The sequence below is a fragment of the Empidonax traillii genome, unplaced genomic scaffold (genome assembly GCF_003031625.1).
Source record: "Empidonax traillii isolate 1590-97213 ecotype Southwest subspecies unplaced genomic scaffold, ASM303162v1 scaffold12:size2584012, whole genome shotgun sequence".
Lineage (NCBI taxonomy): Eukaryota > Metazoa > Chordata > Aves > Passeriformes > Tyrannidae > Empidonax > Empidonax traillii.
Window position 1 is genome coordinate 766,261 of NW_020955205.1, and position 26,162 is coordinate 792,422.

Genomic DNA, 26,162 nt, shown 5'->3' on the forward strand with positions numbered 1-26,162 from the left:
CAATGGGGCAGGTAGGGAAATACAGCTGCCTCTGAGGGAACGGGAAGTTTCAAGATGAGCAGGAACACAAAGTGGTTCAAGGCTGGGAATCACCATGTTCAGAAGTGAAAAACCGGAATGATCTGTGTTATCACCCTGTAATTACCCAAGCAGATATGTGGCTAAAGAGAAAGATGACCCCCCTCCCCTCCCCACGTAGAGTTGGTGGGGAATTCCTGTGGGTCCTTAAAATTCACCATTAGCTGGCTCATTAATTTTTTTTTTGTTTGCTTCCTCCAAAATGCCTCCCCCTTGCCCTGCCACTCTTCATCTCCTTCAAGAGCAGAGCAGTGCCGGGTCTGAGCTTCAATCCCAACTTTAAAGAGCGCAGCTGCGTCTCATCCTTGCAAGTTCCCCGTGGGGCTCTCCTATTCTGGTCACGTCCGACCTCGCTTTCCGTGCATGGAATGCCCTGTCTTCTCATTAACAAACCTCACCGTGCTGCACAAAGACTGCCAGCCCTTCCTGGCCTCCCCATGGGGAGGTTTGGAAAAGCAAAGTGACTTTCTATAGGTTGTGCCACGTGGGGTGTGCTCAGCATCCCGTCTTTTTGGGGAACATTTGCATCACAAAAGTAAGGGCAGGATCTTAGGGAAGAGATCACCTTCAGGGTCATCTTCATCCCAGCTCCGAGGGGATTGTCCACATCCACTCTGGGATGTCATTCACCGCCACACTGGCAGTTGTGAGTTTGACTGGTCAGGCAAGGGCGTGTGTGACAGCGTAGTCAGCTTGTGATGTTGAGTGGATTTTCGGGTGGTGTTTTATTTCACTAGGAGTGGTCCTTTGCTATTATTGCAGCGTAGCACCAGCAGGAAGAGGGCTGGCACATGGGATATGCTGCAGCCTTGCTTCATCTTCCTGATGGCAGGCATAGGCTCCTGTTCCATGTCTGCCTCTGTATCCGAGCATGGTTCTGTGTCATGGGCACATCCTTCTATTTAAACAACCCTGGAGCAGCCATCCTTTGTTATCGGTCTCTGCACCCTTGGTCTGCCATTTTTAGACATATTTTCATTCTTATTTCATTCGTCTCAACCTTTATATTCCCCTCCCAAGCCTCTGTGGGAAGTTGTTTGCAAACCCTGAGCCAGCTGCAGCTTTCCTCCAGCGCCTGAGGGTGAACAAAGCCATCAGACCTCCACCTTCCCCTTACAAAACGAGGGGGGAAAAAAACCCTAAAAGGACCAAAAAAACCCCCAGTAAAACCTGCAGAGACAAACTGCTGAAAGGTGCTAAATGAATAGAGTTACTGGGCTTTTTTAATTTAGCGTTCCTAGGGAAATAAGTCCCGCCCTCTGCCTCAGCCATTGGCTGGGCTGGATGCTACCAGGCTTTTGTATAAGGCAGGCGATGCAGCTGTCAGGCTCACAGGCTCACGATCCCTGCTCCCGAGTAAGTAGAGATGGGTAGGAGCTCGCCTGTTGCCCTCTTGATGGCCCTGTGGGCCGGCCAGCTAGGCATGTGGGCAGCGGGGCACTCCAAGGTGAACCCCAGGATCATCACAGCGCCGCAAGGTAAGTGCCGGGCTGCACTCAGCTGCAACCTTGGGATGCAGCAGCGGTCCCTGCAGCTCTCAGCTACTCCCTGCACCGTGTGTTTCATACTTGGGTCTTGTCCTTTGAGCACAGTTAGTCTATTTTTATTTCTTTTGTTTCCTCAGGGAGACTTTTGGCTTTCTGTAAAACTACCTTAAATACCTGTGGTCTCAGGCAGGAGGTTTTGACTTGCTTCATTGCTTTTAATTGCATTTTTAGACTATTCTTTCCTTTTTTATATTCTTGAAAGCATTTTCCTACGAGCTGGGTATATATTAAGGGCTGTCAAAAAGCTCTGAAACAGACACAGTAACCATTTCCCCCAACTTAACAGTTCTCCGGAAATAGAGATGTCTATTTGCATAGTTAATGGGCTGATTTGCTCACCCTGTTTGCTGCAAATGAGTTTTGTGAGTAAATATTTGCAGAGCGTCTCTGGTCTGCGGGGAAAATATATAAATGGCACGTAAGGACTTCAACCAGATCTGATCTTAGCAGAAACCGAACAAAGAAATGTTTTCAAGCAGCAAGCTTAGGGTACAGCCTGAGCTTGGTGTGTGGAAGCTGGTTTTATCATGTGTTTTCCAAGCTTTTTGATGAATCCCCACCAGGGAGGCTTGAACAAAGACCCCGTCTTGTCCCCGGGGTTTGGCTGAGCCGGCGGGTTTCGCCGGGGCTGCGGCTCTCGCGCTGCTCTGCAGCACAACAGTTCCTCTGTGCTCCCCATTCCCCGGCAACTTCAGAGAACACCAATTTCCCCGGGTTTGTTCTGCGCCATCTGTTATTCTTCTGCTGGCATTTACTGTGCCCTTCCTCGGGATGAAAGAGCTGGGATGAAGGGCTGGGAGCGGAGGGAAGGGTGGTGGGTGTGTGCGTGCCTCAGAGGTAGCCTCTGCCTGTCACCTCGGTGCACAAAGGGGAGAGACACGGGCACAGAGGGCAGGGAAAGGTTGCTCTGGGTATGGCGTCATTTGTGGTGGCTGGTGGCAAATGAAGTGGCTGGGAAAATGGGGCAGAAGAGGTAGGGGGCAGAAGGCACAGAGCTGGAGACCAGGCAGAGGATGGGGTCACACGTTGCCCCATAGACATTTGCCCTGCCCTGATTAGGGCAAGGAGGGTTAAAGTTAAATTGTCAGGGTTTAGTGGGGCTGAAAATGCCTGTCCTGGAGTGAAACTGTGCTGAGGGGGAAGAGAGGGATCAAGAGGCTGATTCCCACCTGTCTGTGCACACTGTGGTCATTTGTCCCTGCACCTGTGTCAGAGTGGCTCTGAACTTAGGGAGGATCTGTCACTGGGAAGCACTGAAACCAGCTACAGTTACAGCATTTCCCTGCAAGGGGATCAGATCAGCTTATCTGTCTTCTGTGCTTATCTCTTTCTCTAATTTTTTTGGAGAGCTTAGCAGGGCCACAGGCCAAGAGGGATTTCATCCAGGGAGGTATTGGAGGGTGGCACGTTCAGTCCTGTGTCCTAGTTAACAGATTGCATTTTCCTTGGTGTAACCTCTACCCTTCAGAAGTAGGTCTGTGGGTGAGGAGGAGGGGGAGGGTGGAGAAGAGGAGGAGGATCTGGAGGAGGGTGAAGAAATGGGACAGGGGCAAAGGGGATGCTGTGGGTGACAGGAGGAGCCCTCTTGAACTTCCCCAATGCTCCAGGCACAGTGAAAACTCAGCATGTTCAGAAAAGCCTGCAGCTCAGCTCAGCACAGCACGCTGCTGCTGTTGCAGCCACGTACAGAGGTTCATCCCTCACTGTGGGTGTGATGGTGTTGCAGGGCTTGATATTCAGCCTGACCACCCTATTCCTGGAGGTGAGAGCTGGAGGAAGCACAGCATTCCAGGACCTTTGCATGGCTGTGCGGCATTTGCAGTGGTGCAGCGCTGGCCTCGGCCCTGGGCTCTGCAGGAGCTGGCAGCTCTTCACCTAATTAAATTTCTTACACGCCACAGCCCAGCACAAGCACCAGGTACAGCAGCTTCAGCAAAGGCACCTCCTCACACTACAGCCCTGCAGGTGAAGGGAGTGATTTCTGGGGGTGGCCAGAACCAGGCTCTATCCGAGAGGGAAGAGCACATGTGTGGGAATCCTCCCTCACTGCTGTGCAGGGGGAGAGGAGGAAATCAGTACTGGGCAAAGCTGCCGATGCCTTTCCATCTCTCAGCCTTGCTTTCTTCACCAACACCATACCCTTACCCACTAGGCCCAGGGAGAGCCCTGCCTGCACTGCAGGTAACTCTGAACCCCTCTGCTGTTTTGCCCCCCAGTCCCGCATTGTCTGGGTTCGCAGCAAGAAGGGGATGAGGGAACTTGTAATCTGTGAAAAAACATAACCAGGCTTAGGTGGCACAATCCTGAGCTCAGACCTGAAGACAAAAGAGCAGAGTCAGGTGCTTGGAGCTCCTATATTTAAATAACTCCACAGTCCTGGGGACTTGGACAGGTGGCATCAGGCCAGGACAGTGGGTGGCTGGAGCATGATGTTCTGCAGCTTTGCCTTTCCGTGGCTCATAAAGCCACTCTAAGGCTTCAGCCCCAGCTCTACCCTTATTTTTTGTCCCCACTGTCACACCACAGCATGGTGGGAGGTGAGGAAGGGGCACGCTTTCCCCAAAGATCAACCTGATTCCATGGAAAGCCGGCTGAGGGACCCCTGGAGCCCTCCCAGCAGCCCGTGCAGGTGGCCAGCTCTGGGTCCATCTGGGCAAGCAGTTATTGCACAGCACATCTGATTCTGCAGGATTACTTCCTCTTAGGGGGAGGATGCCCTGAGCAAAGGTCAGCTGCAGACCACTGGTCACAGCTCAAGTGCTTAGGAACCTTTTCACTGGCAAGGCTTTTTCCCCTGCTCCCCTTTGCAGCTGGCCCAGCACACAGGTGGGCTGTGGTGTCCTCTGGATGTTGCCTTTCCCTATGTCCTTATGGAGGAAGATTCTAAATGCCAAGTTCCTTATCTGCTGGGACTTGCAGTGTGGGAGTGAGTTCAGCCTCAGCTGCCTGGGCTGGTGCAGAAACAAGTGCTCCAACCTTGCACGCCGTGTTCTTATCATCTCTCTTATTTCCATCCTCCCCCTGCCTCCTTGGATTTTTCCAGCTAAACGCTGACCAGCTGGGCTTTGCTTTGCAAAAAGGTGCCTTTCCCATCCCACACGGAGCTTTTGCTTGTCAGCACGGATAGCGTGTTCACTCTGCTGATCCATCTGCAGCGACGGAACCCGCTGTGTGGCAGGGCTGGACGGAGCTGGCCGGGTGATGGATGCAGCCTCTCTCCATGGAGCGGGAGGGTGACATCCCAGGCTGGCTGTCTCATGACCGGAAAGTCACCGAGCATCGGGAAAAACACTGAGGATGGCAAGGAGCCTGAGGGCTGGCTCAGGCTGCTGTAGCCTGGGGCCTTTGCAGCGCAGAATAATTTTTAGCTGCTACCACGCTGAAGAGTTTGTCCCTGTTTTCCCCGTGCGTGTGGAGATCCAACACAAACTCAGTCCCTCTCTGGTGGCTGTGTTGACACCTTGGGGTAGGATGGGCTCTGGCTGTTAAATTGTTCCCATCTTATTAACAGGTGAGACTGCAAGCTGAAGGGAACAGGTTCTGAGGAGATAAGCAGGTCCCTTAGGGAAAAAAAAGAAAGGCTGTGCACTTGACCCTTGGCTGCCTCAACCATGTGGACTGGTTCCAGCCTGCCCTGGGACACAGAGGGCCATTGGAGGGGCAGTTCCGGGAATTTGCCTGTGCTGCCCGTAATAACTTCTGGGCTTTGCTAAGCTTGGCTGCCTCTTTGCCTTGGGAAAACTGTCAGCAGCACTCTGAGTGCTGTAGGAGCTCTTCTAGGAGCTCTCCCTGCCCACTGGGGTGGTGGTGCTTTGTTCAGCTAGACCTTGGACAAGGGCCTGGACAGGGGGGAATAGCTTCCCACTGATGGAGAGTAGGTTTATATTGGATATTAGGGAAAAAATTCTTCCCTGTGAGGGTGGTGAGGCCCTGGCACAGGTTGTCTAGAGAAGCTGTGGCTGCCCCTGGATCCCTGGAAGTGTTCCAGGCCAGGTTGGATGGGGCTTGGAGCAACCTGGGAGAGTGGAAGGTGACCCTACTCATAGCAGGGCAGGTGAAATGAGATGATCTTTAAGGTCCTTCCAACCCGAACCATTTTAGGATTCTATGAGATAGGGTGGAACTCGTACTGATGTGGCAAACCAGAAGATTTTTGGTGCTAGCACCAGCTTTTCCTCCTCAGTGACAGCATCACCATTTCCTTGTGGTCCCACGAGTGTGAAACATCTTCGTAGGACAGTTTCACATGAAGCTCTCACCATTTCCAGGAGAAAGCTTCTTGCTTTCCCAGCAATGCTATTTTCTGCAGACGGCTTGTTTTCACAGGGTGGGTGATGCTGGGAGCAGAAAATCTTGGTTGAAAAACGTATTTTCCTCTGTGCAGATTGAAAGAGAAGAAAAACAAACCAAACAAACTGACTGAATCACAACCACCTCCTGTTGCAAGAGCATGACACAAGAACAACAGGAATGGGAGGACTAATGAAAGCTGTGGCTGGAAAAGAGAGCCAGATGTCAATTCCTGCCCAGCTCTGTGGCAGCCTGAGGGCTGATCTGAGGTCAGGATTGCTGAAAATTGGCCTGGGAAGGTGTTCTGTAGTTGAGATATTCAGAGCTGGTGCCTTAAAAAGACAAACTAAGTTTAAGCTGAGTATTTGAGTACAAACTAAATCTAAACTTGACTACAAACGAAATCTAAGTATGGAGTACAAGGTGCTTTTAAGAGAAACTTGTATCCAGAAAAAGGGCCGGAAGGTGAGTTAGGAGGGAGCAATTGCCTGTTTTGCAGCCAGCTACATCGGATGGCATGTGGCTATTCCTGGTCGCTCCAAGAATAGGCCTTGTTCCTCCTGTTGGGTACTCTTTTCCTGTCAATCCCAGCTCCACCCGGTGCTGTGTGCGACAGAGAACGCTGTGAGAGTGTCACAGGAGCTGGATGTGGAATCATCTCCTACCAACTCTAATAAATCCAGAGCAGCATAAGTCTGGAGCAACAGGGCTTGTGTAATAAATCCTGCCCTTAATGACAGCTCTGGTTCTGCCACTTGTCCACGCCCCAGTCTGAGCCCCACTGACTGGGTCAGTGCCCTTCTGCAGCAATGCTCCATGTCTAATTACCCACTTGGGATAAATATTCTGCTTTATCTAGGATATGTGTGTTGTGGGAGGTAGAGGGCACTGCAAGTTTAAGGAGTTCTAGGATTTTCCTTGAGGAATGCAGAGCCGGTCCCAGCCAGACACCTGCCCCTGGGCTGCTGACAGCAACCCTCGTCATGGGTTTGCTCATATCTTGGTGTGTTGGGAAGTCTGATCCCACTGTCTGGTTTCAAATGCCTGAGCGTGAAGCTTTCCAAGTCTGAGTAATGTTGTGCTGCAGCCAAGGATGGGTGTGAGAAGAATGGATATCGTGTGTTCTACTGGTGGGAGGTCAAGAGAGCAGAAAGGGGGTGCTGGAAAGGACTTCAGGGCATGCCCTGGCACAAACCCGAATGACTGTGAGACTGAGACCCACCTCATACTCATTACAGAGGTGAGAGACCTCTAGCAGCAGGTAGAAGCTGGAATGAGCATGGCAGGGCACTCCCCAATCCAGACAGGAAGTCCATTCCTTGGCTGCACATATCTCATCTGTTTTGTACAGGGAACTGTAACTCCAGAGCCACTGATCTCAGAGTCATTGAATCAACTGGGTTGGGAAAGATCTCTGAGATCATCAAGTCCAACTCTTGATCCAACCCTGCCATGGTTACCAGACCTTGGCACTGATGCCACATCCAGTCCCATCTTAAAAACCTCCAGGAACGGTGAATCCACCACCTCCCTGGGCAGCCCATTCCAAACCATTCTTCCCACCTTTAAACCTCCATGGGGAACGTCACAGATCCCCCTGCCCTCTGACCACCTCTGGCTGGCCTCTCCTGGGCTGGGAGGAGTTGACTCATGCTTGGGAAGGGTTTCCCAGCTGCAGGAAAGTGGGAGATGGAAGGCAATTAAGCGAGGTTGTTTTGCTGGTGGATGCAGATAGAGCTGCTCCGGGCAATTTTCATCCTGAAAGGCTTTTTATGATAAATCAATCCCTGGATCTGACTTTCTTGGTGGGAGGGGCTCTCCGGATCCTGCTAAAACCATCCTTTGTTGTGTTGACACAACATCCAGTGGTTGTTCTGCCATTGTTCCACTGACCGTATAATGAAATTCCATAATCACAGGCCGCTGTTTCCCAGCTTCCTCCAGGAACAGGCACAGCTCGGGACTGTCATTACAGAGAACAGCTTTTGGAAAGTAACAAAACCTGGCTCTAAATTTAGCACCTGCAATCCATAGGGTGCAGCGAGCAGCTCAGCTCCGGGGCTGGCTGGGAATAACGTACCTGCTGGATGACAGGCTGCATCTGCGGCATCAAAGGCTCTGGACTCATCTTGCAGCAGCACAGCCTTCAGTGCTGCATAATTTTGGGGGGGGGGTGAGCATGCAGGAGATACTGGCGATGTGTTAGTATGCATGGAATACGCTGCTGTGCCTGTCATGTAGTCATTTTGTGTTTAATAAGGAGAAACCCATCTTTCCCGGAGCGTGGAGCACTCTGGTTTGAGCCTTCCCGGGGTGAGCAGAGCCCTGCAGTGCTGCCCGTGCCCCCAGAGCCCTGATGAAGGCAGAGGCTTTGAATCCAGGGCATGTTCCTCCCCAGCTGCAGGTTAGGGGTCTCTTTTATCACTTTGCTGAGTGGGCTTTTGGAACCTGCCGGCTCTGGCTTGGAGGCCTCTCGCGGAGGGAATATCGGCAGCGCTGCTCTCAGAAGAGCTTCTGAGCAATCCTGCCCATGCCCAGCAGCTGCCTTATCAAGCCAAAAGGTTTCCCCCCACCCCCCCCCTCCTCTCTTTCTTCCTGCCCTGGCTCACCCCAAGATTGAATGCTGCTGCCTGCTGCCAAGGCACTCCCAGAAATAGAGTAGGAATTGTTAATGTGCCAGAATATTTGCCTTCTGGAGTGTAACTCTAAAAAAGCATATTTGTCTAGTTAGAGTGTGCTCTGCAAGCGTGGCCCTTCCAGGCATTTGGATTGCACATAGGCTGAGAGCTTTTGTAGGATATATCCCTGATAATGCGGGCTGAATTGTTTCCTCTGCTCCGGAGCATTTTGCTGCTGATGGCAGGGATCTCTTGAGGGCAGCAGCACGAACACCCCACGATGGCAGAGCCTGCAGGAGTGGGGAGGGAAGAAGCCAGGGAAGAGGCAAGATGGGAGGCTGCTGGGAATGTAGGTTGGCCAAGGATGGAAAAGTCACGCTTTAGAGAGGCTATGATGTTGGTGGTCTATCTGTGGCCTTGCCCTTCCCTTTGGAGGAGTGCTGGGAAGCAGTTAGGGAGGGGTGTGAGAAAGGATAAGATGAGGTTTCTTGGCGAATGATTAAACGCTACTCATCAACAAACTCTCAGGGGCAAGACAGGATGAGAAATATCAGATTAAACCCGTTGCTCTGCCCTCCTGCGATCCTGAAATGTGTAAGGCAGGTCGGGCTGGGCCTGAGTAAGCCACGTTTCCCCTCCATGCTTTCACACCTCTTTTTTTTTCTGGGTTTTCCGTAAGCTCATGGACCCCTTAGCCAGGGGTTCAGGACTGTGTTCCCCTGATCCCTCTCCACTCCCCTGTGAGATGCCTGTGCTGCCCAGTACTGGGCTCACTGGTTCACTGCGTGAAGAAATGGAGTTTCCATCTGGTCACAGGTGGAAAATAGAAGGAAAGCAGCGCACAGCCCAATCCCTTGCTCTCAGCTCTGCTGCTTTTGGGAGCTACATCCTTCCTACAGGATGGAGGGCATGGGAAAATTACGGTCAGGGCTTTTGCCTGCCCTGGGCTGATGAGAAAGCACTTCGGAAAACCATTTGGTGTGCTCTGTCCTCTCCGGGCACGCTCTCGGGATGCATCTGCAGGAATGCCTGACCACAGGAAAGGCAGCTGCTGTGACCACAGTGTTGCTGACACACCTGGCTGGTGCCCTTTCCTGCCCCGGTGGGAGAGGAGGGGCTGTGTTGGTTTTCGAATGTGTAGGTGGGGACTGATGCCCTCAACGGAACTTGTTGTTCCACTTTCCAGATCCTGCCCTCTGGCTCTCATGGGGGGATGGCCAGAAGCTGGGGATGGCTTCCTGTGGCAGGGAGCTGTGTGGTCCCTTGGAAGGCACGGAGGGCTTTAAGGGGCAGGAAACATGTGGATGTGTCTGGTCTCAGTTCAGCAAGGAATATTTTTAGCACCGGGCTGCCTGGTTTCCCCTGCTGCTCCCCAGTCGAGGCACAGAGGAGTTTTTTGGGGGTCCCTACAACCATCCTGAAAAGAAGGCAGGGGAGACTGAGAGGGGAAGGCAGGCAGCACTGACCCCTTCTGAGCTGTGCCAGCCACCGGGCACCAGCTCATGGTCACCATGCTCCCCATCTGCTCCAAGCTGAACATGAAGGGAACAGGGAGGGAGTGAAAGCGGGACAAAAATGATATTTGGTCCTGGAGGAAGCTCTTAGGAATATGGTATAGAAATTTATAGGGAATTAGGTAGTTTTGGTTCTGCTCATTTTATTTTACTTGCTTTGGGAAATGAGTCTGTTGGAGCACAAGTTGAACTGAAACAGTGTGGGGCTGCCCTGTAGAGTGAGAGATGTTCCCCACAGCATGATCCTATAACCTTTCCATGCCTCTCCTGCTCTGGCACAGAGAAGTGGCTGTAAGGTCTCAGCTCCAGAGATCCTTAGGGAGTAAGGACTCCAGCGCCAGGGGTGCAGCTCAATCCCTCAGCAGCATGCTGGTGGCAGAAGACGGGGAGAGGAGGGATCAACAGAGCCGTTTTTTTCATGTGCAATGAATGAGAAGGAAGTGGTTTCCCACATTTCTTTCCTTTTCACCCCCTTCTCAGAAACCCCTCCACAAAAACGTATCACTTTTCACAAGGCGTGTTGGTGGTGGCATGTTGGAAACCTTGCAGCTCACAACCCTTCAATTATTCTGTGACAGGTCAGAGCCAACCGCCCCAAAATGTTCCTCTCGGGTCGTCTCATTTAGAGTCAAATTGTTCCTATAAAAAACCCTGTCGCTGCAGGCTCTGCCGGGTCCCAGAAGCCCATCAGGCTGCTCAAGGCATCCAGCCCATGGGAAATGGAAACTCATGGGTGAGCAGGGCTCTGGGGAGCATGTCCCTGTCCTGACTGTGGTTTTCTTGTGTCACATTGTCCCCTTCGGGCAAAGTCATGATGGAAGAAAAACCTAACGCAGCAACTCTCTGGAGATACGTTTCCTCTTTCTGAAATGTCTCAATTTGGGAATTTATAGATCATCTAAAAAAAAAAAATAAATGCTGTTGGCTTCCGTGGTGGAGCTGGGGAAGCAGATGGCACGTGGCTCTTGGTGGGAGGGATGTGGTGCAGTCCAGTCCGGCGCCCAGAGATAGAAGGAATCCATGGCAGTCCCCTGGGGTGACTCCATCCCTCTGGGATGGGTGCCGTGACTTTCCGCGCTCTCCTTAGAGGAGATGGTAGGGCTGGTATGTGGCCAAGCAGGTAGGAAATCCGGGGATTATCCTCCTGGTCTTGCCTGAGAGAACAGTGAAACCGAAATGCAATTACTGAGTGATGTTGGAGCTGGGATGGAGAGTCCTGGCCCCAAAGTGGCTGACTAAGGCAGTGGACCTGAATCACATCCCCAGGAAAATGATTGATCTGCCTGTGCTGGGATGCTTGTCATGCATCCTGCCTGCGCTGGGGAAGTGGGAGTGAAGGAGGGATTGATGTCATTGCATCGAGACGGCTCCTGTCTTCCCAAAGACGGAATGATGTGGAGCAGCCCGGAGCACACAGCCCTGACTCACAGCCAGCCCTGCCTTGCTGGGAGCTGAGGGCACAGGTGTAGGAATGAGAACCAGGGGACACCCCCACATTGCCAGTCCTTGAGTCAGCACGGAGAAGGCAGCTTTTCCTTCTGCTGCCAGAGCATATCCCAGCCGGATTGCCGCAGCAGAGTCATGCCGTTATCAAGGTCGGAATCTGTCGCAGCTATTCAAAAAGGAAGGAATAAGTAAAACCCGGGGAATGGCTGGAGGAGGAAGGGATGTGAGCAGGAGTGTGCTTGCTGTCAGACCCGCGGCAGCGGAGCAGGTGGCAGTGCCACCGGCGCGGTGACGCGTGGCCGCGATGACTGACGGCGTTACAACGCGTTACAGCGAGAATTCCCGGGGCTGCCGGGTGCATTGCCTGGGCGTCGGGAACGCGGTGAAGGCTTGGCTGTGTTCACTGCAGTGGCGCTGCACCGGTGTAGCTCCTGATTTGCCATTTGGTGTTGGCCCAACCCTGTGTCCCTGTCCTGTGGCAGCAGCAGGAGAGTTTGGGAGAACACAGGCAGCTCAGAGGCTGCAGTGGGCAGCAGGTAATTCCAGGGAGCACTAAATCCCGTACTCTGCTTTCCCAGAGTATGCTCTACCTCATATCCCAAGGTGTGTGCCACTTAATAAGGGGTTTATTGGCAGCAAGTAAAGGATCTGCCTCTTGCCTGCATCAGCACTGCTCCCCAAAGCCAGCAGGTGCTTATCTCATCCTCCTTCCCCTTTCATTTTTCCCAAGCTGTATTTCAGTTCTGTATTTTAGAATGCTGGCACTGGAGCGGGTTGGAACCATCACCTCCATTCTAGGAAGGCACTGTCCTCCCACAGCACCTGCAGTCCCACAATGGCTCACCCACTACCGGTGCCGAGAGCATTGTAAGCTGGTGACTAAGCCGAGTGTCTGGAATGCTGGAGCCACCTGCCAGACCGGGAATGGTGGAGTGTGAAGGGGAAAAGGACAGCCGTAGCTGAGTCAGCCCTCCAGCCGGGATGGGAGCTGTCTTATTGAGTTTGCCTGTGATGAGGCTGCATGCCAGCGCTGCCTCTCTAGCTGGGCATCTGTTCTGGAGGTGGGCGTACAAAACTCTGGGATGCTCTGGGAGCCCAGCCTTGCTGTGGTGCTGGGGGGGACCAGGCTCTTGGTGCCTTGTGAAGGGGCTTCTGGACCCAAAGGGAGCCAGAGAGCCTTTTGCTGTGTCACTAAAGCTGTGTCAGATGAGAAGCAGGATTGCTCCGTCTGTCATCTGCATTGTCCTGTGTTTAGGGTTGGCCTCCCTGCCCTCAGCTCATCCAGAGCGTCTCCCTCTTCTCTTCCTTCCTCCTCCCTTACCTCACGCTGCAGGCATCCTTCTGAGATGCACCGGGCTCCTTCTTTCTCCCTCATTTAATGTTATTCTTCTCCATCCCTCTGGTGTGGTGCTCTCCCCAAGACAAAGCCGCTCTTTCTCCCATTCATCCCGCTGCACTGGGGTTAGCATTTCAATGGACAATGGTGCCATTGATCTGTGTGCTATCCCTGAGGTTGGCAGTAAATGCCAGGCAAAAGCACTCGGGCAAAGGGACTTGGCAGAGTTAGCGAGGCTCTGGAAATGAGCCCTGTGTCTTCTGGAGGTCTGGACTCGGATTTTGGAGGGAGGGTGATGGCAGGGTCGTGCCTTCCCCCTTCCGAGGGGAAGAGCCTTTCTTTGCAGTGTCAAAAGCAGCTTCGGAGTTGCGAGGCGAAGCATGTCCCATTGGGGACATAGTAGGACATTGTCCCATCACTGGAGGTGTTCAAGGCCAGACTGGATGGAGTTCTGAGCAACCTGGTCTACGGAAAGTGTCCCTGCATGTGGCAGGAGTTTGGAGCTAGGTGATCTTTAAGGTTCCTTCTAACCCAAACCATTCTGTGATTCCACAATTCTATGATAGTCTGGGTCGTTAGATACCCTTTGCCTCATCATTCCCAGCTCTGGAACCCATTTATACCCCCATGTAATGACACAGGGGGTGCAGGGCTTCTCCCCCCATCCTGCCAGAGGAGAAGCAAAAGGGGATCAAACAGCTTCTATAATCTGAGCTGTGCAGGTCTGCCACAGAGGCAGAGGGATCCCAGCATCCACTCCTGGAAGCCCCCTTAATGGCTCCCTTCCAAATCCAGTTAAATCAGTGCTGGAACCACAACCACACTTGTGGGCCCTGGCTAGCAGAGCTGTTTACTCTCAGCTCAGTGATTCAGAGCAGTCCCTGGGGAGCTGCAGGATAAATAACACGTCGGCGCCGACCAAATTATTGTTTAGGGCTTGTTTGTTTTCAGCTCTTTGGAGTGGAGTGTGTCCTTGCAGGTTGGCACAGCTCGCCGAGCTGAGACAGCACTGGGAAAAGCCTCCAAAGGAACCCAAAGGTAGTAGGAGCACAGGGCTGAAGTGCGTAAAAAGTGTGAGGAGGAGGAGCAGGGAACGGCTGCAGATGTGTGTTTGTCTGAGTGAGCAGCAAATTTAGGGGCTGGAGGTTTGAAAACAAGAGTGACGTTTGCTGCAGTTGGGCCAGACCTGCTTGTGGCGTGTTGGTGATGGGGTAAAAAGGGCTTTAGGGGTTCCCCTGTGCCTGGCCTCCACCACAGGCTGGGCCAAGAGTGGGGTTTTTGAGGATTTCTGGGAAGGGAGAAGGTGCAAGGGGGATTAGTCCTCTCCTAGGCAAGCTTAGACTGAGTCTGTGGCTGAAGGCAGGCCTGGCTGTCTTCCCTCTTGGAGGGCAGATGAGTTGCAGAATCACTCTGAAGGACTCCATGCCAGCTTCTCCACAAGGCACAGCACATGCTCAGGAGTTTCTCCAAGTTTTTGGACAGAGGAGAGGCACGGGAAGGCTGAGGAGGGGACACGAGGCAAGCAGGGACCATCATCTAGCTGGGCTTTCCTGGCTGAGGGTCCCAGCTGTCTCCATCCTACGGGGTGGGGGAAGGGCACACGGAGGTGTTGCATTAGTCTCTGTCCAAGGCACATCTCCGCCCTCGTTTGTGGTTGAAATGCCCTTGCAAAACAGGACCCGTGGGTTTTTGGCAGGTTACCCAAGCCCTGATGGGAAAACATTGCTTGTTTAACTCTGCAGGGATTAGAGACCTGGGGAAGGTGCAACCAGGGAGCAAAGTGGAGAATAGACTCATAAGTCAAGCAGGAATTCAGCAGCCTCAGTGACCTCTAATGAGTCTTTTTCCCTTTTTGGCTCTGTGGAGCCTTGGCGGCGGGCCCCCTGCACTGCTTGCTCCGGGAAGAGGGGAGTGTTGGACTGGGCAAAGACTGGCCTTTCCCTGTCCTGCCAAGTGACAACCCCTATAAATAGAGGGACACGTGCCACTGATTAATTGCCTGTCTGTGCAGGCTGCCCGCTGCCGAGGCAGCCCCAGCCTTTGTCTTTGTGCTGGGAGCGGCAGCACTTGCCAGGAGAGAGGCCCCTTCTTTGGAAAAGGGAGAGGAGGGAATGATGAAAATGGAGTTCCTAAGCAGAGGTCAGCCCTGATCCTTGGAGCCTTTTCCCCCTTGGAGGAGCAATCCCTCTGGTGTCACTGCTGCCCACTATGGTAGTCTGGGCCCTGGCACACCCTCTCAAAGCTGCCCAGATGTGGCTGCACCCCACTAGAGAAGGCTGCAGGGGCAGGGCACCCCAAGGAGGGACAGCAGAAGCCCCAGGGGAGGAGAATCACACCTGCAGTGCAGGGCCAGCCTCCTGCACCTGGGCTGGACACACAGAGAGGGAGGGAGGATGTTTGTAGGAAAGAGGAGCTGGAAAAGACAGAATGTGAAAGACGAAGGAAAGAGGAGAGGACAGGCAGTTCTTCTTCCAGCTGGGCCCGGAAAGCCACTCATCTGCAGTAAGCAGTCGTGATGTCCCAGGTCTTTCAGACACTTCTTGTTCATGTCTGGGGTGTGAAGCCCATCAGTTGTGGCTTTTGGGTGCACCTTTCCCCTCTCACACCTGGGCTCTGGCCTGGGGGTTCCAAACCCTGTCTGAGCCTCCTGGCCTTGGAAAGGAGGATGCTGACAGGGCGGGGAGAGGGGTGATAAAGCGCAGGAGGCTGCAGGAGCCAAATCTATCAGGCAGATGCCCAGACTGGTTGTCAGAGGGTGTTCTGAGAGGGGATGGAGCCCTTCATCCCAAAGCTGGGAGGCAGGAGGCATTTGGACAGTGGAAGGCAGAGCTCACCTGGATGCTGCAGAGCCAGGTCTCAGTCTCTTTGAGCTCCCACTCTCCTGCCGCAGCTCCTGCAGTAATTCCTCTTCCTCCATCACAAGCTCTGCAGGGGCCAGGTGGAGTCGCTCCATTGTGGAGCTCTCCTGTCCCCTGGGGCCCAAGGGACAATAGCTCTGCTCCGAGCCTGGGAGCTGCCTTTCCCTGCCTGCCTGGCTCTGGGCCAGCCATCCCAGAGGGCCTCCAGCCCTGTGTCCATGTTTTTCTCATCGCTCCAAGGGCACGGGAAGGGAGTGGATCAGCCAAGCTGGCCATGTGTGCTCTCTGCAGTGGTTTCCCTGCAGTGATGAGTGTGCTGTTCCTAGGTGCAAAGGAATATGTGTTTCCCAGGAGTGAGAAGTACCCAGTCTTCTACCATGAGGAAAACAGCTCATCCATCTACATCGGGGGAGAGGGGAAGCTTTACTACTACGACTTTGCAACCTCTGAGAACTACACGGTAAGGATGTTCTGCCAACAAACTGGGCACCAGAGCCCTGTAAAAAGTGTCCAGCGTCTGTCTCACAGCCCAGACTCCAGGTACTCTATAAAGTCAGGCCTGGAAGAGCCTGGTCTCTGTCCAGCCTGCCTGATCCAACCAGGAAGCCACAATGTCAGTGTAAGGAATGGCTGGAGCAATGGGAAAGTCTCCTGTGCCAGTCACTGGTGGGTTCTTTCCTGGATGTGATCCTTCTGAGGTCTTTACTGTCCCACAGGGAGCATTTTTCCGGTAAAGGACCCTTTCTTTGGTATGAAAAGCGATGCTTAGACTGGTGTCACTGGGGAGAAGCTCCATTCCCATTCTTTTCTGTTGTCGGAGCCCAGGCTGCCTTTTCTCAAAAGCAGGAAGCTCTGAGCTGGGCACTGAGTTAATAGAGCAGGAAAACCCCCACTGGCTTTCTTGTGGCCCCCTCTTGTCTTTCTTAGTCACCCAAATGCTTCCTTTCATGCTCCCAGGACACTGTGGTTCGTGTCCGCACCAGCCACTGTTGAACACCTTTTCCCCGCAGTGGCAAATCCTCTTCCCAGATCCTCTGGAGAGCAGCCCGGTCATTCCTGCCACTTTTGCCCTGCATCCCCACTTCTCCTCATCACCTCGAGGGCCTGAGGGATCCAACTCAGCCTTCTTGGGGGTTTTCAAGTGCCAAGGGCAGGGAAAAGGGATACAGTGCAGTGTTTAATGACCTTCTTGTAGTGCATGGGGCTGAGCCCATGTGAGTTGGCCTTTGGAGGGAAGGAATTAATAGCATTTTTCTCTCTCTTTTATTCTAGGAAGACTTCCCAGTGAAAAATGAAGGACTGTGCACGACATCTGGGAGTTCGGTAGGTCCTACCTGTGGTGGAACAGCTGGGTGGGTGAGGGTGGAAGGACTTGGGTTGAAGGACTGCTGGGGAAGGAGCTGTGTGTGCTCCTCTTGTGCTCTCTTTAATTGAAGACCTCCTCCTCCTCTAGCTGTAAGATCCATGAAAAAGCTGGGAAAGCCATCTAGCAGTGTGTTTGTTAGTTCTGGGGGCATTGCTCTGCTGCTCACAGCTGCTCATGTTCCTCTCCCTTCTCTTGCAGGAGGACAATAAGAATTACCTCACGCTAGTGGAGAAGTACGGAGACGGGATGTTGGTGTGCGGGACCGGTGCCTGCGCTCCCACCTGCTGGAACCTGGTATGAGTCCTTCCCTCATTTGAGCTGTGCCAGGCAAGGAAAACTGCTTTCCTCCTGCCCCAGGGGTGGATGTAGGCACCTGAGCCCACTGAGGGTCCATTTCCGTCCTTCTCCAGACGCAGAGGAAGGAGAGCCCGTCGTGGGATGGGAGAGGAATCGCTCCGTTCACCCCTGACTCCAACACCCTCGTTGTCGTCGATGGTAAGTCTGGTATTTTCATATTTTCCTATTTTTCAGTTGTCGTGCTGTGCACAAAAGGCTCTCTGTGACAAAAAGGGGCCCTCTGAAGCTGCTCCAAGGCCCTTGTCCCCTGCTCTAGTTGGCCTTAGCACTTCTTGCTTTTGCCTCTTTTAGGACAGAGCATGGCACGCGGTTGGCTTTTCCCATCCAGGGCATGGGATTGAGTGTCTGTGTGGGAGGGTCAAATGCAATGACAACAGTGGGGGATCATAGAATCATAGAATGGTCTGGGTTGGAAAGGTCCTTAGAAGGAAGATCCTGAAATAAGGGGATCCTTCCCAGGAATCTGTCCCTACCACTCTTTAAGCAGTCCTGCCAGACATGCTCAGTCCTAAGCAATGGGGCCTGAGTTTCTTGACCTATGTCCACCATCTCTGCGAGTCTTCATTCTTTTCTTCTCTTCTTACAAACCCTTCTGTCCCCTCTGGAAACATCCTGCTGCAAATGAGCCTTCCTGTCCCGCAGGTGATGACATCTACTCCACCATCAAGAAGAGCCAGCAGAACGGCAAGATCCCTCGTTTCCGTCGAGTGAGAGGGGGTGGAGAGCTCTACACAAGCGACACAGTGATGCAGAGTGAGTGTGGGGGAGATTCCCAAGGTGTGGAAGCCCACCAGATTGATAAGTTGGACTCTGTCAGACCACAGCTTGGAGGAGGACATCCTCTCTGCCCTGCTGGGGTGGAGCTCCAGGGCTGCTTCTTCAGTCACCCCCGAAGCTGCAGGGAGGGCTGATCTGGTCCCCTCCGTGCCAGCTGAGGGAATTTCACCTCTTTGCTTCTGTCACAAAACACCTGATAAGCGAGTTCCTGTTCCTCAGGGTAAGGCAATGGAGAAATGAGGGTGGCAAGTCCCTTCTCAGATAGGAGGAAATAGGGTTGTGTAAAAGTGCCCATCAGCTGCCCTGTGGTGGTTGAAACGGGAAGAACAACTTCCACTCCGGGCAGTGACTCTTTCCAAAACCCTGAGGGTGAGACCCTGAGGCAGGATCACGTTGGTTTGTGCAGGGGACAGTGTGGGGGTAGAGGGAAAGGACCCTCCTCCATTTCCATGAGTTTGTTATGTTGTCTCCCCAGTGACACCAGGAAACGGGAGATTATTGAACCTCTGGCAAAATGAAAAATTAAATCGAGATGACAACAGAATAAAACAGAACTGGTGCATGGAGGGGGAAGCCAAACCATACCTGAGAGCCCCAGAGCTACCAGGCTGATCCCGTGCTGACACAGAGCTCCCTGCCATGGGAACACCAGCTAATGATGCCCAGAGGGACCTGATGCTGCCAGGGATGCCCGTCCTGGTAGAGCTGTATTAATAGGAACAGCATCACTGGGGTTTCCAAACACAAACAGCACTGAGGGATCCTTTCTCCCTGATAACACCTTCCTGAGCAAGAAGGGAGACGGGTTTCCTTTGCTGCTAAGCAGCCAAGGCTTCACCAGGTGCTGCGGATTTGGCCCTCAAGGGAATGCGTCCGGGATGTTGGGCAGGAGGGAGAGGAAGGGGAGCTGCTGGGAAGGTGTCAGGTGAAGCACAGTTGGTGCAATGCACAGGTCAGGAGCAGCGGATGGTCTCGGACCTGTCCTTTCCCTGGAGCACAGATGTGTTTCATTCCCTCCCTTGGCTGGGGGTGGGTGGTTGTTTGCAGAACATGCTACTTTGTCCCCATCAGTGGCTTTTCAGATGAAGTCTGTGTGCTCAAGCCAAGGTTTTCTGATGGCTCACTTCCCCTTTCAGACCCACAGTTTGTCAAAGCCACCATGTTAAGGCACGAAGAGCCTTACCAGGACAAGATTTATTACTTCTTCCGTGAAGACAACCCGGATAAGAGTCCTGAGGCCCCTAGAAACATCTCCCGAGTGGCCCAGCTGTGTAAGGTACCACGGGAACCATGTGTGGTGGGGAGGCAGGAGTGCTCCAGGGGTGACAGATGGACATGACGGCTCACCTGGGGTTATCTACACTTGATTTGGCCCCTCTGCCTCAAACATCTCCTCTGCCAGAGAGTTTGTGTGGGTACAGCCATGTCGTTTGACCTTCCCCTCCTCTGGCTCCCATCTTGCTTGTAGGGAAGAGAAATACCTGTCCTGTCTTGCTGGGATGTTAGAGGAACATGACTGTTGCTGTAACAAGCATCAGACACACCCCTGGAGCATCCCCCAGTTATCCATCTGCTGGGGAGCTTATCCCTCCCAAGTTGGGGACTTTGTGGTGTTCTCTGCCAAACCCTGACTCCCTGCTTTCCCTCTCCCCCAGGAAGATAAAGGAGGAACCAGTTCCCTCTCTGCTTCCAAGTGGACCACCTTCCTGAAGGCCACCTTGATTTGTGTTGACCCAGTCACCAAGGGCAACTTCAACTGGTTGCAGGACGTCTTCTTTGTCCCTGCGAGCAACTGGAGGCTCTCCAAAGTCTACGGGCTCTTCACAAACACCTGGTGAGGGTCTCTGCAAAACAGGGAGGGGGATACCCTGTCCCATGGGCCAAATGCTTTCCTCCAGCCCTTTAGTGTCTCTGGGAAGCAGACGGAGTGGGTGTGGTGACAAACACAGCTGTGCCCCGGCTGTAGGGGTGGTGACCAGTGTCTCCCTGACCCCCACTTTGTCTCGCTGCCCTCAGGGGAAGCTCTGCTGTCTGCGTCTATTCCTTTGGGGACATTGACGACGTGTTCCGGACATCCAAACTCAAAGGCTACAACGGTCCCAACCCAGAGATCAAACCCGGGCAGGTGAGTGAGCTGCCCCACGCAGAGTGGAGAAGGGTTCCAAGGCCAGGAGGGCTTAGACCCTTCAGTGCCACTGCAGTTCTCAGAGTATCTGGAGCAGGTGGGGGGACACGAAGCAGCCAGCTGAGAGCTGGCCAGTGAGGGTGGTTGTAGGCACTGCAGGAAGGAGCTGAGCCTTGTTGCTGGAAACAAAAGGAGGTCCCGTGCCTTCACAGAAAGCATGGGGAGACAGGCTCCTCCATGCACCATGCAGGAGCACAGTTGCAGCATCCCCAGGGCCTGTGTTTGCCCCCAGGGCAGGGCTGTGCACCGCACCTGGGCATCTCCTCCGGGCTGAGGTGTCCACGCTGTTCCCCTGCCGAGCTCTCCTGCCCTCCACCCTCATCCTCGGGGACCTGTCTGACTCTGACAGTGGCTTTTGTGCCCTCTTGCTGCAGTGTGTTCCCTCGGGACAGCACACCCCGAGTGAGACCTTCAAGATAGCCGACAGCCACCCCGAGGTGGAGGAGCGGGTGGAGCCCCTGTCCCCCACCAAGAGCCCCCTATTCCACAACAAGCACCGCTACCAGAAGATCGGGGTGCACGAGGTCACTGCGGCCGACGGACACCGCTACAATGTGCTTTACCTGGCAACAGGTACTGGGAACCATTCCCTGTGGGGATCCCTGGAATTAGCTTTCCCCTCGAGGGTAGGGAGCCCAGGGGAAGCAGACGAGACCCTCGCTGCAGAGCGAACAAGGGGCTGTGTTCCCAGCTTGGCATATGTTTGTCAAGCAGAAAAGAGCTGCCAAGTCCCAAGTGCTACTGAATACTTCCAATTTGGCTGCGTAGGCAAAGCCAGAATCAAAGCAGAATCCCGAGCATGTGGGATTTACCCATTTGGGCTTCAACCTGTGGGAGGTTTCAGGGCAAGTGTTTTTAAGGCAAGGGAGGGTTAGCACAGCTCTCCCCAGGCAGGGCTTTACAAGCAGAAATCCTTTCCAAAGGGACCCGCTCCCTCATTTTCCAGAGCTTCCCTGTCCTGCCTGCTTTACCTGCCTGAGCTGTGCTCCTCCCTTTTACTCCACTGTGCTGGAATCTGTTCACTGGCACTTGTGGAGGGCCTTTCAGAGGTTTTCTAAATTGCTAACCTATGATTAAAAAACTGAAGGTGGCTCTCAGTAGGTGGCCTGGGTCGGATTAGGGCCCACACATGCTCTGATTGGCCTTCTTTTCCAAAAGCCTGAGTTCAAATGCAGCTCATGCCTTGCAGAGTCCCACTGGGAAGCTCGATCCCACATGCAGGGCTTGGCAGGGCAATGCCCACCCTCTCTGGAACAGGCACAGAGACACCTGGGGAGTCCTGATCCCTGCATGAGCTGGGATCACATCTTCCACCTCTCTCTGGTTGATGGTGGGATGAAGGGAAGACTATTTGGTAAGAGGAAACTATGCAAGAGGGTGAGCAACAAGGATTCCTGAGCCCTGTTACCCTCAGGGAAAGTTCCTTGTTCTCTCTGGGTGGCTGGTGTCAGGAATCCAGTCAGACTCTTGGAATCTCTTGGCATCATCTCTTCCACTCTCAGGATGTCTCATCAGGGCTCTCCTATCTTTCTTCCCAGACAAAGGATCCATCCACAAGGTTGTGGAGCTGCCAGATGGGGTGCAGAATATCATGGAGCTCCAGGTCTTTCCAAACAAGGACCCGATCCAGTCCATGATCCTGGACCACAAGAGGGTGGGTCTCTGCATGGTCTGTGGGAAGGAAAACAGTGGGTTGAGCTGTAACTTTAAAATCTGGCAGCAGGGAAGGCAGGGACAGACAGTTTACTGCCAGCCCCTGGGTCTGGAAGTAGAATCATAGAATCACAGGGTGGTTTGGGCTGGAAAGGACCTTAAAGCTCATCCAGTTCCACCCACCTGTGATAATCAGGAACACCTTCCACTAGACCAGGTTGCTCCAAACCCCTTCCAACCTGGCCTTCAACACTTCCAGGGATGGGGCAGCTTCTCTGGACAGCCTGTGCCAGGGCCTCATCACCATCACAGGGAGGAATTTTCATCCCAATATCCCACCTAACTGTGCCCTCTGTCAGTGGGAAGCCATTCCCCTTTGTCCTGTCCCTCCATCTGTTGTCCCAAGTCCCTCTCCAGCTCTCCTGGAGCCCCTTTAGGCTCTGGAAGGGGCTCTCAGGTCTCCCTGGAGCTTCTCTTCTCCAGCTGAACACCCCCAGCTCTCCCAGCCTGGCTCCAGAGCAGAGGGGCTCCAGCTCTCGGAGCAGCTCTGTGGCCTCCTCTGGACTCGCTCCAGCAGCTCCACATCCTTCTGGAGACACTCAGCAGGTGGCACTGGGACACAGTGCCGGGATGATCACCCGTCCCCTCTGCTTTCCTCCTGCAGGCCGTGCTGTACGTGGGCTCCACGAGCAAAGTCCTGGAGATCCCCATGGACATGTGCAGGGCATATCGCAACAACTGCCACAGCTGCCTGCTGGCCAGGGACCCCCACTGCGGCTGGGCCAACGGCTCCTGCCAGTCGGCATCCCTGAATCGGTACGTGGTGCCTGCAGCCTGCTGCTTCCCTGGGAGAAACACCCAGACCCTCGGTATTCCTGCTCCAGACCACGGCCACGCGTGGTTTTGAGGCCACCTTCCCACCACAGAGAGAGACGAGCCCATCCTGTCCGGGCAGGGAAGCGCGGATGTCAGTGCTGTCCCAAAAAGTCTGGGATCTCTCTGTTGGGGTCCATTCTTCCTTTGAGAGTGTTTGGAGCACCCAACCCAACAGTCTTTGGCTGTCCCCAGAGGCGTCCTGGGCAGCACCTCCTCCATCTTTTTGCTACTGGGTCTCACATTTGCCAGCAGCAAACTCCTAACTGGGAATAGGGGTGTGTGTGTGTGTGTGTGTGTGTGTGTTTTCCCTACCCCAATAATACCAGGTAATAAACTTCCTTCGATCTCATATGGGGTATTCCTTTCCTATCCCTGAAATGCTGCTTCCCTAATGTTCTATTAATCTTATTCCCATTCCCATCTGCTAGGGAGGTGCTTCAGAACCTGAACTTGGATATGTGGCGAGGAAACTGCCCAAATGGGGCTATTAAGGAAGGTATGTAAAGGGTTTTTTGAGCCACAGGACAATGTCCCCAGCGGTGGTTGGGGCAGGGTGGCTGATTCTCCAGTCTTTGGATGGGTCGTGCGAGATGTTGCTGGGGAACTGGGAGTGAAATCAAGACACCAAGTTGGAGTTAGTGGAGACAGTGTATCTCTGAGCTGGGTGAGAGGGATTAAGCTCTGTGTCCTGGGAGAAAAGTCCTGTGGACTTCACCAGCTGTGGGCCATTGTTGTTAAATGGCTGTGTAACACAGAATCATGGAATGGCTTGTCTTGAAAGGGACCTTAAAGGTCACCCAGTTCTACCCCTCCTGCCATGGGCATATCCCCATCAACCCAGTTGGTCTTCCCTAGGTGCTTTTGGGGGAATCTGTGGTTCCTGGACAATCCTGCCTCAACCCTTCCTTCTCCATCTCTTCCTGCAGATGACTACCAGAACATCGCAGTTGTCCCTTTCTCCCGCTATTACCTCAACTGTTCCATCGAGTCCCACTACGCCACCTACAACTGGTACCACAACAACAGCCTCATCAAGACCTGCAACACCACCCACCCCCAGCAGGATTGCTTCCACTTCATCCAGAACGTCAGCCACGGCCACTACGGCCACTATGTGTGCATCTCGGAGGAGGACGGCTTCAGGCAGGCGCTGGTGAAGGAGCGCCTGGTCAACCAGCTCCGCTTCCTGTTCCAGAAGGGCCAGGCCACCATGACCTTTGGCTCATGGCTGCAGCTGCTCCTGATGGTGGCTCTGGTGGAGCTCTTCCACTGAACACAGCTGTGTTCCCGCCGTCCTGCTCTTCCTGCACTTCCTGCTGTCCGCTCCTGAAGGGAGATCCCTGTTTTCTTAGGCGCTCCTTGGACATTGATCTTTCACTGTCCCCAAAGGGGTCCTGGGCAGCACCTTTTCCGTTTTTGGCCTTGGTGAAAGAGCCTCAGTGAGGAGGATGTGACTGCAGGGCCAGGTGGAGCAGGGGTTGGGGACACCTGGAGGACATTCGCTGTACCAGTGACAGCCTCTCCCTGGCAGCTGTTATCCTGTTCAGGGGACTTCTGCCGACGTGCATGCACTGATCCTCAGGGCACGGCCACTCCTCAATTTAGGAACGTGCATGTGATGAAGAGGAGGAGCCAGCCCTCGGCCTTCTGAACTGGTTGATCTGAGCGGGGACTGACGCCTCCAAGTTTTTGGTGGCTAATGTTTGGGTTGGCAAGCAGCTGGAACACTCCCAGCGCCACTTGGGAGTCCCCTTCTGGTCTGGAGAATTGGGCTCTGGAAGGGTTTTGGGCTTTGGTTTATTATTTTTTGTTTGCAGCTGGCTTTGATGTGGGAGGGAGATCGGGAATTAGCACTGGAAACCTGCAAGGGCAGGTGTAAAGTTAGGAGTTTGCATGGAAAAGGCTTGGAAGATGACTAGATTTGGGATGTGGGGGAGGAGAGATGGAAGGGGACTGGAAGGGAAGGTGGAAGCAGAGCCCAGAGCAAACTGGGAGGCCCTGGGAAGACGTCTGAAACGCACAAATCCTCTGCAGGCAGCTAAGGGCATTTATCCGTGGGCAGCAGGCAAACCCTGCTCCCCACACCACTCCTCCGGGAGAGGGACCGCGCTTCCTCAGGGAAAGAGGCTGCGGATCTCAGGGCGACACCGCCGGGCTCGGGGGGCTGTGCCTGTCCCCACCGCCCAGAACAGCTCTGCTTCCCTTCCCCCAGTGAGGGGACAGGGTGGGGGGCAGAGTTTGCTTCTCTTGGGCTTTGAGGTCTCCGAGCAAGACTAAACTGTGAAAAACGGGATTCTCTCCCTGCAGAGGGTGATCCCACACCTTGTCCAAACCTTTCCCAGTCTGAAACACCCCAACCTCGGGCTGTGTGAGGGTGAGGGCATCCTGTCTTATGCTTCCAATAACCTGTGGCAGCAGCACAGCTCCTGCTTCGTGCCTGCTCACTCAGGAGTGCCCGAGGAGTCTTTTGGGCAAGGGAGAGGTGCCACGTGCCTCTCGTGACCACAGACTACAGACAACGGGCCAGAGCTTCCTACTGCACTACATTTCCAAGGTATTTCCCCACCCCCCCACCCCGGAATCTAGGATAGAGCTTCTTACATCCCTTCTCAAAGCACTTTAACTTCGTGAACTAACAAATACCTATTTATTGTTAACTCGTCATTACTGTACTTGTAGAGTTTTATAATATTGCCGAAGGTGGGTTCAGATTAGAGGAGATAAAAAAAAAAAACAACACCACAACAGCTACCAAAAAAAATCTTTCAGAACTGTAACCAAAGTGGATGGTCGGAATAAAGAATGGAAAAGAGCAGGTGGGTGCTGTGTTTCTCACCAGGAGTCGAGGGATGATGCTGTGATGGTGACCAGGGTCTCCCCTATCCCCCTTTCCCTGTGACTGAGGGGCCCCCATGCCTTTTTCCATGTCCCACCACCAGCGGCCCCAAACCAGCCCTGGGTTTGCTGCTTCTGCTTCAGGCTGGTACCTTCTGGAATGAGAAGCTGGGCAAATTCCCACTGGGAAATCCAAAAGGAGGTGTGAGCAGCACCCATGGAAAATTAGGAATGGAAAAATGAGGAATGGAAATAGTGGTGGTCCTCATTGGTGTGTAACCATCCCATCACCTTCTGCTTCTGATGCTCCTGCTTTTTAGCGGGTTTTGGGGAAAAATGAGCTCATTGTTGATAGCTGCATGGGGGAAAAGGCCAGGCTTGGGCTGGAGGGAAGCAGAGAACAGGAATTCAAGCTTTTGAAAGGTG

The 26,162-nt window shown here is 53.6% G+C and overlaps 1 protein-coding gene across 1 annotated transcript; it reads left to right on the forward strand.

Annotated features, from left to right (window-relative positions):
- The first annotated feature begins 1,377 nt into the window (after positions 1-1,377).
- On the forward strand, positions 1,378-25,713 carry SEMA7A (semaphorin 7A (John Milton Hagen blood group)). Its single transcript, XM_027888504.1, has 14 exons — positions 1,378-1,556; positions 16,014-16,147; positions 16,960-17,010; positions 17,252-17,347; positions 17,464-17,548; positions 18,053-18,163; positions 19,324-19,463; positions 19,843-20,021; positions 20,204-20,312; positions 20,747-20,945; positions 21,911-22,026; positions 22,690-22,841; positions 23,330-23,397; positions 23,828-25,713. The coding sequence occupies exons 1-14, from the start codon at positions 1,445-1,447 to the stop codon at positions 24,172-24,174; spliced, it is 1,899 nt and encodes a 632-aa protein (XP_027744305.1). The 5' UTR covers positions 1,378-1,444; the 3' UTR covers positions 24,175-25,713.
- The last annotated feature ends 449 nt before the right edge of the window (positions 25,714-26,162 follow it).

Excerpts from the sequence above, each read along its gene's own strand:
- SEMA7A (XM_027888504.1), top strand. The coding sequence starts at position 1,445 with ATGGGTAGGAGCTCGCCTGTTGCCCTCTTGATGGCCCTGTGGGCCGGC. Across the intron at positions 17,549-18,052 it reads CACCCTCGTTGTCGTCGATG|GTGATGACATCTACTCCACC; the intron begins GTAAGTCTGGTA and ends CCTGTCCCGCAG. Across the intron at positions 18,164-19,323 it reads AAGCGACACAGTGATGCAGA|ACCCACAGTTTGTCAAAGCC; the intron begins GTGAGTGTGGGG and ends TTCCCCTTTCAG.